The 12036-nt window shown below is 46.0% G+C and overlaps 1 protein-coding gene across 1 annotated transcript; it reads left to right on the forward strand.

Annotated features, from left to right (window-relative positions):
* The first annotated feature begins 6387 nt into the window (after nucleotides 1-6387).
* On the forward strand, nucleotides 6388-8180 carry LOC112105077 (C2 calcium-dependent domain-containing protein 4C-like). Its single transcript, XM_024197727.1, has 2 exons — nucleotides 6388-6479; nucleotides 6811-8180. The coding sequence occupies exon 2, from the start codon at nucleotides 6865-6867 to the stop codon at nucleotides 8164-8166; it is 1302 nt and encodes a 433-aa protein (XP_024053495.1). The 5' UTR covers nucleotides 6388-6479; nucleotides 6811-6864; the 3' UTR covers nucleotides 8167-8180.
* Nucleotides 8181-12036: the final 3856 nt, after the last annotated feature.

Below are 12036 nucleotides of genomic sequence, written 5' to 3' on the forward strand. Positions count from 1 at the left end.
GCCACCTGCCAATGTCCGTCACTAAGTCCAGTAATTTTGTCCAGTGTCCATCATACAACATAGTGGTTCTGACCCCTGATTTAGGGCCTGATGCTCTTCTCCAGTAAGGTGGGCATGGAGAAGCCAGCTAGGGTGAGTGTAGGGGAGAGGAGCAATGACACTCAAGGCCACAAAAGCCCTTTGTGGTTTGGGCGTGCGGGAACAAGTCATATTCTGCAAGCAACATTCACTCCTGCAGAACCTTGCAGCAGTTTGCTCTGCATGACTTCAGGGGAAGGCAGCCAGTGGCTGAACCAGCTATCAAGAGGAGAGGCCTATATGTCATTATGGGTGGGCAAACCCTCCCTTCTGAGGCTTAAAGATCCTTGGGGTTGGGACCAGAGTGCACCATTGATCCCAGGACATCTCAGGTTTGGAGGTCTGCACCTCTTGTCCCTTCTGTGGTCTCTCCCTTTGATTGGGCCATTAGGAGGAAACACTGGAAGTTCAACCTGCTGGAGTTTCCTGGGCCTTCTGGTTCCCCCTCTCACAGGTCTTTCCTTCAGAGGTTAAAATAAGTCATTAAGTCTTAGATGACCCCATAATGACACCAAAGATTAGCATTGTTGGAGTTCAACTCAAAGCTTCTTTAGCATAGGACCTGATGCATTCTACAGTTCAGAGCTGAAATGAACTATTAGAACCACAGACAGTGGAAAACTGGCCCAAGAACTGGAGAATTCACTTCCATTAGCTTCTTAAACTCAATGTTCATCACAAGCCTGCATTCGTTTCGTGATTAAAGGAATGAATTGCCCCACGATGATCAGTCAGGCTACGAGTCAGTCATGGAGGTCACGGATTCCATGATTTTACGAGACCTCCATCACTTCCTGAAAATTCCAATAATTGAGCCTCGGGTGTGGGGATTAAGGCATCACCCTCATGGCACCGGAGCTCAGGCTTCTATAAATCTGTGATTTATTGTTTTTTGGCCATGTCCTCACCGTGACTTTTAATAAAAATACCCACGCCAAAATCACAGCCTTAATGATCAGCTACTGTACCACTGAAATTCATAGTGCTGCCCATAGGGGGGTGGTGAGCTAAGCTGAATTTCTCGTTGAAAAAGAAATGACTGCAGTCATGTTCTTGTGTGAAAAGGGTTATTAAATCTGAGGTTAGTTACAAGCTTGTGTGTCAGAGAGACAGAGTACACTGAATACCAAGACAGGAGTGACATATTTTTTGTTGTTGAAAATAACAAGCCCAAAATAGGACATGAGCATTCAAGCTAGAACAAATTTTGGTTTTCATTATAGAACTTGTACAATCTGTTTCCTAAGTCATTCAGACAGCAGCTAGCTGATAATGGAGCATTGCCAATCAGCACTGTATTTCATCAGCATCCATCAGCCTAAAGGATCCATCCATCGGTTATTTGGTATAAGAGGAACAAAGCCCTTGTGCTATATCACTGTCACAAATTAAATGTCCTCCTGCTTTAAAAGCAGTTTATTATAGGAACATTTTGTAGCTACAGGAGGCCTCCCTGGCACTGCCTTTTAATTGTGCTCTGTGATTAATCAAGGAAAATAGAAACGGATTTGAACAGAGCGAGCTAAACAGCTAACTGTACATTTGAGTGCTTATTTCCATGGGAGATGTGCAGACACTTAAGCACATGCTTAACTTTATACATGAGTCGTTCTGTTAACTGTTTTCAAGATTGGAGCCTTATTTCTTTTATTGCTCGCTGATACCAGCTGGGATTCTTCTTTTATCTTATTTTAGAATGTAATGCTGCCATCCATCCCCAGGGCATCTGAGTAAGAACAATTATGGTAGAGAAGTTTCCAGTGGAGAAGATCATGGCATGTCTGGCACTGCCCCCTTTTGGAGGGGTCAAAACTCTGCTTGGAGGGTAAGGATTAAAAACAGCCGTGTGTGTGTGTGTGTGTGTGTTATACACCCCCTTGACACACTCCACTCTGATATCACATGGGGCAAAAAGAAAAGTTAGTTTTTACAGGGGGAGGAACTGTAATTTTCATGGCTAATATGCTATGAGATGTCTCTAACACAGACATGCATATGCAAACACAAAGGAAGGTATGATTTTGCTGAGCAGTGAAAAGCTGGGGTTTTGTTAGCAGAAAGCATAAACAGTTGCTGTGCATTCCACTGGCGTACACTTTCAGTTGGATCCTTATCTGCGCACCAGGGCTAGTTCTAGGGTCCCATTATTGGGGAGGGGACAAGTGGGCATTTTGGATCCGCTGGATGTTGCTATTTAAAAAATGAACAACCTTCCAGGAGTCCCGTGGATAGTCAGATCCCTGGAAAATCTTAAGAGTTTAAAAAAGTAAAATTTGGCTATTGTGTGAATATCTGATCATTATCACTGCTACTGCTGCTGCTACTTAACACTGGATAACTTTGTGCATATTTTGGCCTTTCTGGCAATAATTTGGGGCCCCCTGAAGGTTACTGGGGGGGGGATAAATGTCCCCTTTGCTCTCCACCCTGTAGTACTGGGCCTACTGCTCACACAGTGAGCATGTCTCTCTCTGTGCAGGGGATGATATTCATTTTATAAATGGAACTGCCCGTGACTTCTGAAGATTCCCAGGCGAAGTGTTCTCAATCACCTCGAGAGACAGCGCGCATTTAAAACAAAAGAGTCAGATTCGGAAATTTCACTGAAAAACACATCTTAGGTTGCTCAACCACACCGGAGAGCATCTAGATCAAGAGATAAAGTTGTCCCCCACCCCTTGAAGAAAAAAACCCCAAAGTAACAAAACAGAAAAACAAACATAGGTTTATTTCTAACTGTAATTAAAGAGCAGCTGTGGGGGTCATTGTTTCTCATCTATGCTTAGTCTATGATACTAATCTAACCTCTCAGCTGTACAATCTTAACTAAATTCTTCCCCATCCCTAGCTAAAGAAAACGAACCTGTGTGAATAGTCCAGCAGAGTATCCTAAGCAGCTCTGAATTCTTAAAGTGGCTTATAGGCTTTGAGCAAATCTGCCCCACCTGTGTTGGTTGTGTTTCTTTATAAGTGGAAGAGTCAGACTACCCCTTTTTTTAAGGGTCTGTATTTGATTTCAGCTTTCTCAAGTAGCAGGTCAGCTTCAAGTAGGTGAGTTTGCTAAGAAAAACAATTGATTTTCAGAAAGTTTTGGCATGTTTTGTCCTCCTATTTTTCTTTCCACAGGGGTATTCCAATTAAAAGCTGTACAATCTCATTCTTTTAGCACACCCACCCAGTCTAAAGGAACTTGTCTTAAATTAGTTCTTAACAGTTAACTAGTACCCACCAGTGTCTGAGGGACTTTACCCTTTCTTATTCTGGCCAAGAGGAAACAACAACAAGTAAAAAAACATTAAAGAACTAGAAAGAGGGTTGTTGTTTTTTTTTTTTTTTCTGTTTAGACTAGGAAAAGAAAGTGTTCTTTTGTCCCAGGAAAAAGGCAACCCAAACTTTATCCTCTTTGTCCTGGAGCTGAGACAAAGGGATGCTCCCAACTTGTGGTGGTCCCTTTTCAGGGATTCTAAAATGAATGTCCATAAGCCAAGAGTTGTCAAGGACATGCCTTAATCACAATCTTTCTGTGGATGCTTGCATTAGCACTTCCTCCCCCACTCAACCACAAATAACTGAAATCCTGTGCTCAACCAGGCCTCATTTCTCTCTTGCTTTCTCTGTGGCAATTTCTGTATAACTCCATTTAAGAAACAAAGGTAAACTAGTATAAAAACAGACATAAGTGGTGGAGAATCACACTCAGTATTTGTGTTTTGGGGCTGAATCTCTCATTAAATTGAAAATATTTTCCCCCCACGAGTACTGATTTGACTTGTTTCTCTAAGCATGTCAAGCTCTAATCTAGATACCAGGGATTAGATTCACTTATGGAAGTTTGGAGCCAAAATACCTTTTGTGGATCTGGGCCTAAGTGAACAGGAAGCTTGTTTGTCAGAGGATAAAACAAAATTTAAGACAAACTACTTTCTTGTATCTCTCTAATTGGTGGCTTACAGATTCAATTAAGTATTTGGCTAGTTTCTTGGCAACCTCCTCAGCTCACATTGTCTTTCATCACAAGAGAGATTACTATCGGGAAATTTTGCAGGAATGCATGTAGCCATAGCTCCACGTAACTCAATACAGTGTCTGAAAAGAGTCATCTATCCTGATGCTTTAAGGGTCACAGAAGGTTTCTTGCTTAAAGATCACTAGCAAAGCAGAATGAATTGGCTTGATGATCTCTTGCTGCTTTATGATGTGTTTAAAAATCATGAGAACTTCCTCCCTCTCCCACCCTCCAAACTTATTTCCCCTTCGCTGTATCAGGAATGTTCTGTGTTGTCTTCTGGAATGAAAGTGTGCTAAGGGCTTTTGCAGCCCCCACTTCTTTAGTTCCGGGCTGCTGAATCCTTTAATTTTAAAAAAAATTGGAATAGATTAAGAGAAAAGGTTGGCGTTAGCCATCCCCAGAGTCCTCCCAGCAAAGGCCCAGGTGAGCTGCTTTTGCCTGAATTAAGCTGACTGAGGCTCATCCTAGCAGGGATTTGAGCAGTCAACTCTACTAGCTAACCAAAGGTAAAAGGGGTTAACCTGGATCTGTACTTGAAGAAAAGTTGAGGCTAGGTCAGGGTTAGCCCATGTGGTATCTGTCCCTGGTCTAATCTCTCTCTCCCTAAACTGCACAAACCCAGAGTCTGAATAAAAATCACTTCCTCTCAGATTTCACTTGCTTTGTATCCCTGCACCTGTATTCACTTGCACCCACAGTACAGGCCTGATCAGTGGCGGCTCCAGGCACCAGCGCTCCAAGTGCGTGCCTGGGGCGGCAAGCCGCGGGGGGCGGCCTGCCGGTCCCTGCGAGGGCGGCAGTCAGGCCGCCTTTGGCGGCATGCCTGTGGGAGGTCCGCTGGTCCCGTGGATTCGGCGGCAATTTGGCGGCGGGTACGCCGAAGCCGCGGGACCGGCGGACCTCCAGCAGGCATGCCGCCGAATCCACGGGACGGGGGACCTCCCGCAGGCGTGACGCTGAAGGCAGCCTGCCAGCCATGCTTGGGGCGGCAAAAAAGCTAGAGCCGCCCCTGATACCAACGCTTTCTGATTACATCTTCTTCCAGAATACACACTCTGTGTTTCTCTGTAGATAAAGATAAGAGGGGTAGTGGTAATATATAAATATATGCGTTGACTTATACAGAAATGCAAGGGTTAACCATCTGAAGTTGCTCTAAATTATCACAGTGTAAAGGAAATAAAAATCCATGTTCTCTGCTGCTCAAATCCAGGAAAGGTGCCAAAGTTTCTAGATAAACAGAAGCATGGAGGTGACTTGTTACTATTTGTTTTTGGATATTTTATTTTGAAACAGCTTATGGTGTAAATAGACATTACAATAAAACAAGTGGTAATTGGAGCAGGGGGATAATGGGGAGGGATATAGGCTTATGCAGCTTATGGATTCAGCTGCAAAATGCAGTGGTTCTGAGCATTTAGGTGAATTCAAACTCCCTTCACCGTGAAATAGTATGAATGGACCCAGGACCAGCTCCAGCATTTTTGCCGCCCCAAGTGGCTGGTGGGGGGGGGGGGGAAGCCGCGATCAGCGGCACTTCAGCGGCAGCTGTACCGCCGCCACATCATTCTTTGGCCCCTTTCCGTTGGCTGCCCCAAGCACATGCTTGCTGTAAGTGCCTGGAGCTGGCCCTGAATGGACCCAACCCAGGACAATGGTTCCGTGATGCCCGGGAGAAGGGAACCTACTGGGATTGGCATAGCTTGATGCACTAAAATGTGGTGAAAATTCAGCTCTTGCCAGCTGGTAAGAACTATCTCACACACAGCTGTCTTCCCCTGTGGTACAACGAACCACATCACTGATGCCAATGGATGTTTTTACCCCAGGGATGAATTTGGCTCCTTCTGCTGTATGCACAGGCCTCTTGCATCATGCATTAGATCTGTGTACTTGGTGCAGAGAGTATCTGGTTCCCGAGTGAATTTGAAGTGTGTGTGTGTGTGTGTGTACACACCAGTTTCTCCACCAGCCCTGGCAATCTGGGGGGTGAGGAGTGTAGGGTGTCTCCTTCCTTTTCTTTGATTCAGGTGCACCTGCCTCCCAGTAGCAGCAGCTGTTAGCACTTGAGAAACAGGGAAAACAAGCCAGAGGCAGCATGAGCTTTGCTGGGAGCTTAGCTTGGACTGCGTGGAGCCTCTTAGCAGCCTGGAAATTCGTCAAAGGGAGGAGCTGGTTGCATCTCCCCTTTCCACGCCCCCACCCCCCTTCAGTGTCTGATTGGGCATGAGGCTGCCTGGCTTGCTTATAAAAGCAGAGCCTGGCTCTTTTTCTCCCCACTATTGAAGTGAGCTCTCCAGAGCAGCAGGAAGAAGGGGCTGTGCTAAACTGACACTGATGAACGGGCTCTTAGCCAATTGTCTGAAATAACAAGTGGCTTAAACGTGCCAAGGTATGGGTGAGCTTGACTTGTGGAGAAGCCTTATGGAATTTAATGGAGAGAAACTGCTATAGAGCAGGGATTTGAGTCTTAGTTAAATGTGATCAGTTCTTAGGTTAACTTTTTTAGGACACTGTTTAAATTCTGTAGTAACCTATTAGTTTTATCCTTTGCCATAAGAGGCTGGGGTGGGGGGAGATGTCGCTATGATAGTAGGAGAAGATAAAGTTCACCTAGGTTGTTAGTGGTGCAGCAGGATAGAAAGGGACTCAGCATGCAGGCAGGGCTTTGCTTAGCTGCTGCCGGTCAGAAGATGTTCATGTGCTTCTGCTTCTGTTTGCAGGTGAACTTGAGCTCTGCCGCAGGGACCTTTCTCTCTCTGTATCCAGCTGCAGTGATGTGGTTCTTGGAGAAGATGAAAGCATCACCTGGAAACAGCAACCCGCTGAGTCCTTCCTTCCTGGGGCTGCAGCCTGGTCAGATGGTGCCAGAGAAAGCCCGGGTCGGGGCAGCTACTTTTTCCAACATTTTAACCCCAGACAGGATCCCAGAGTTCTGCATCCCACCCAGACTGACCATTTCCTCTCCGCACGACCGCTGCCTGGCAGAGCCCAGTCTACATCCTCCTGGTACGGCCGATTGTGGCCCCAGCCCATTCTTGCCGCATCTCATCCAGATAGAAAGTGCCGAGGAGATTTCAGCCCTGGAGGAGGACTGCTCCAACTCAGACCCACAGTCACAGGCAGCGCTGTCCCTGCCCCACTTCCCCAAAGCCCAGACCTCCTATGGCTTCTGCACCTTGCTGGAGAGTCCCCACACCAGGAGGAAGGAGTCCATCTTCCACAATGACCCATGCAGCAGCTCTCTATCCAGCTTGATGCTGCCTCGATCCAGAGCCAATACCTACGCTGGCAGAGGGGCAGCTTCCAGCCCCATTGCCATTAGCTCTGCCTCTGCCAGAGTGCTTTCTAAGCATCCACTCCTGCACAGGCAAGGCGCTGGGGACAGTGATACTACCTCTTCCACAGACTCGTCTCCTTTCAGCTCCCCACTGCTGAGTAGATCTCCTCCCAGATCCTGCCCATTGTTCAAAGCTCGGAGCCAAGAGGGGCTGCTTGGCAGGGCACTGAGAGCAAGGAACAAATCCAGCATGGTAAGGAACAACTCCTTATCGACAGATGAGAGCAGCTCCAATGATAACAGCCCCAATGCCACCAGGAGGTCTTCAGAGGGGCTAGTTGAGTCCTTCCGTACGCGGAGCTTTCACCTGTCACATTCCGCTATCTTCCCACTGGACCTTACCTGTGGCCGAGAGAGGCTTGTTGGGGAGAGCACAGTGCTACTGGACAGAGGAGGATTGTTGAGACTGTCAGCCGAGTATTGTTCAGACAACAGAAGGCTGAGACTCCGTCTAATCAGTGCAGAGGGTTTATATGATGCATCTGTGGAGCCTAAAAGTATAAACTGCTGCATCACCTTCTCCCTTGTGCCAGGGAAAATTCAGAAGCAGAGAAGCACTGTTATAAAAAGAAGCAGAAACCCCATCTTTAATGAGGATTTTTTCTTTGTTGGTATTGCAGAAGATGATCTGTACAGCTTTTCGGTGAGGATGAAAGCTACAAATAAAGGGTGTAGCTTGAAAAGAGACAGTGTGTTAGGTGAAAGTGAACTGAGTTTAGTGAATCTTTTATCCATCTAAAATGCCAGGCAAGCAAGCAGATATTTATTTTTGTATTTTTAAAGTGTTTTTAAATAAATGATTATTTAACAAATTCCTTTTTTAAAAGCCTTTATTTGGTTTTGTCTGGTAAGTCACCTGCTCTTCCACTGATAACAATTTTGATTGTAAGTTGATCATTTATAGAGCAAAACCTTAGGTTTGTGTGGTGGTAATAATTTCCATGGCTGCAAGGAATACTATTACTGGCTTATGGAGATAAAAACGTTCTGCAAAGGTTTCCTTTCTAAAGGAGAGTATTGTTTTTAAAACCAAGGTTAGGTGTGATATGTCTAGCACAAAGGTTTCCTGATCTGGGTTGGGGCTTACAAATGCTACAGTAAAGCAAATAAAAACAGAACACTGGTTTTGAAAGGTAATAACATTTACACTGTTCTAATCTAGATGGAAAACACTGCCAGTTAGCTTGTGCTGGGGGCCCTTGACATGACATGCTGGTTTTGAAACCAATTCTACTCTGCTATGAGGCCAGATGGTTCCTTATTCAGGAATGGGAGGGAAAGAGTAAAGCACAAAGCAGAGGCTAGGAACTTAACATTCTAAACTTAAGGTGAAGAATAAGAGGGAATTATCTCATTAAGGGTAATAAGTTTAGCTCCTTTTGGAGCAGGAGGGGCTAAGGGCCACCAGACCTTCAGTGGGGGGGGGAGTCATTCAGATCTTTGGGGAAAAGGGGCTTCAATGAAGACCCAAGACACTGACCTGGGGGCTTCCTGTCTCTGCTACACCCTGGGACCACTAATGATGACTGCATGTTGATCTTCCATACACACTCTCTACAAGAGGTTGGCCTGGGTTGGGTTGTGCAGCACACAAGGAGATGTTGCAAGCAGCAGTGTTGGCTGGTAATCGTTATCATGTGAGGAAATAACCAAGGGGGCTCACAGTTATTGATACTGGAGAGATGCAGCTATTGCAGCCAGTCTTCCCCTTCTCTCCCCCCGCCCCCAGCCTTTGATAGTGGTGTCTGAGGGGCAAAGCATGAGAAGAAGAATGGAGCTGGGTTCAGGATCTGGGCTTAGGTCACAAAATGTGGGCTGAATTCCTGGTTCTGCTGTGGACTTGTGACCTTGAACAAATCGGTGCATCTGTTTCTGTTCCCCAACTGTGAAATGGGGTTAATACTTCCCTACCACGCAGTGGAGTAGAGTATAAACTCCATCAGTGTTCCTGAGACACTCAGTAAAGTGACAGGAGGAGGCACTAAACCCCTAGATGTATGTGTTTCCTGGCCAATTGCTACCCTCATTGGCTTCCCTCTGCTCATAAACTGAGGGGAGCAGATTGGCAGTAACGATTTAGTAACTTTGTGAACGGAGCATGGGAGTGGATCCAGGAACTAGGCATTGAACTCCTGGGTCTGCTGCCGACCTATCTGATTCAGTCAGATGCTCAGTCTGTGAAATGTAGATAAGATTTCATACTTGTAATGCATAAGGGAGGGGAACAGTGACGCAGGGACTGAAAAATGAGGGCCTTTTCCTATGTACCATGAACACAATAGAATCAGGATTGCAGATGTAAGGTGCTGTTTGTGTACAGTATTATTGCCTGAAGCCTTTCAAAAAGGTGTCAACTTCTAACAGAAGCAGCTCTTCCCCTTCCTTACCCCCTGAAGTTCAGTCTAGCAACCTTCTCATATTTGAGACCTATAACTGACTGCAATTTGCGGTCACATTTGAGAGTGGGGCTAGAGAAGGGCCGGTTCTTCTTCCAATGAAACCATGTTGGGCTGCTTAAAAATCTTTCAGTCTTAACTGCATCTTTCTCACTTGCATGGGCTACTGATGAAAGCCAAAACTGATTGGTGTCACAGAAGATCTGTAATTCACATAGATATTGCTACGATCCAAAACACAGGGCCCTGGTGAAAATGGAATGGGTAGGAAAGAAGCTTGAGGGGAGAAAATGCTGAGTCCATGCACAGAAGCAGATTAAGCTTAATCACGATCCCTTTGTGTTCAAGCAGACAGACAAACTAGGGCTTACCAGAGCTGAAGCAAAGAAACTTTTATGTCCTATTAACAAAAAGTAGAAGGGAAAACTCTACCAGGGATGTGTGAGGGAGGAGTGGACAAAACAGAAATAAAAAGATGCAGGTGTGAAGAAAAGAAGCAATTTCTTTAATGTCACCTGCATAATCAATTTTGCTTACAAACTAGTTTTCTCCTCACCATCATAGCTGTGTAACTGTACCTGCTCACCAGGAAGAGTTTTCCCAAAGAAAAGCTCAAAGCGCCCTCTTCAGGCTCAGTGTATGCAACTTTTTTGGACTGAGGGGGTTTGTTTGTAAATAAAGTATGCATGGGAATACAAATATTGGACATGACTGTGAGGGGTGTGACCCCCCCATACTCACCCTGAAGGGGTTAACAGAGGTCATATGGGCCAATTAGGCTACAAACTGGGGGACATTCAGGCTGAGAGAAAAGCCCTAAGAAGAGGAAGCTCACAGGTGCTGGAACAGGTGAGGCTTCTATAAAGCGAGGGAGCTGGTAGTAGAAAAAGGGCTGCAGTCCCTTTCCCTAGGACAAGGGAGAGGGAGGGATTTGTCTAGCGGACCCAGAGGAAAGGGGTTTGGTTAAAAGGGTAGAAAATGGGAGTCTGGGATAGGCAAGGTAGGAAGTAGTCTAAGGGAATGGCAGGAAGGTTTATGGTTGCCTGGACCTTTGCTGCTGGAGCTAGGGCCCAGGACTGGAACCCAGAGTAGAGGGTGGGCCTGGGTCCCCCTACCAGTCACTGAATGAGAGGCACCATCTGGGTAGTGAACCTGAAGATTGTCCAGGTCCATTTGTTCTAGCCACTGAGGGAGTGGCTCAGTCAGGGCAGTGGAGTTAAGGACTGCCTGGGAGCCATGGAAGACTGTAAGAGTATGCCAGAAGGGGAGGACTCTTGTGACTTGGCCAGAGGGTTAAGTCAAGAAAATGTGGTGCTGCAGCTCCTGAGGAGCAAGAGAGGGGCCACAGAGCAACAGAGTGAGACAAGGGGCTGGGGAACTGCAGGCAGAGGGAGTCAGGCTGAAAGAGCTAATCCCTAGAATTGCCAGGAGCAGGAGGTGAGCTGACATCCCTGTGACACAGATAAACAGTTAAGCTGGTTTGAGAGGCAAATACAAAATTTCTGCTACAAAAAGAGCATTTGATCCTGGGCAAACAGACACTGTTTGCTCAATTTGAGACCAACAGCTACTTATGATGGTAGTCCAAAAGAAATCTGGCCTTAGTATGCTATGGACCTAGCCAGATATAAAAGAAATGGATTGAGTCTCCATTCCTTACAGTGCAAAAAACTGAGTTTCTAGATGGGTTCATAGGCTGTCAATGTTCCTTCAACATGGACTTCAGTCTGAGCTGTTAGGGAAACAATGAGCCAGTTCCAGAAAGATATGGTTAAAGAAAGAGGGAGTGGACTGAAGCAGGACTGAATAGGGTGGAAAACAGCAGTAGAAGGAAACGGAAGCAGTAGTGGAGGAGGATGAACAAAGGAGATCCGGAGACATGAGGGTGGGGAGACAAGGTTGAGTGTGACTTGGATACCAGAACTCATGAGAGAGGCAGTTGCTGGAACACTGGAGAGACAGGGATGCAAATTGTGAGGGTGGAGCAGACTGGACAGAAATAGAGAGAGCACAAAGGGGAGTCTGACCCTAGGTGATGGGAAGCTGGAGGTAGAAAGGAAGGGTGACACTACTGTATGTCCAATGTACTTGTACTTTCTAACTATAAATGTGGCACAATGACTGGGTTCACATGTGAACCAGGTGCATAAATTCCTCATGTCAGTAATTTAAAGTCAGTTCCTATTTTGGCTCCATTGCCTGTGTCAACCCAC

Source organism: Terrapene carolina, unplaced genomic scaffold, assembly GCF_002925995.2.
Source record: "Terrapene carolina triunguis isolate 2854851 unplaced genomic scaffold, T_m_triunguis-2.0 Scaffold67, whole genome shotgun sequence".
Lineage (NCBI taxonomy): Eukaryota > Metazoa > Chordata > Testudines > Emydidae > Terrapene > Terrapene triunguis.

Coding starts and splice junctions, on each gene's coding strand:
- LOC112105077 (XM_024197727.1), top strand. CDS start 6,865: ATGTGGTTCTTGGAGAAGATGAAAGCATCACCTGGAAACAGCAACCCG.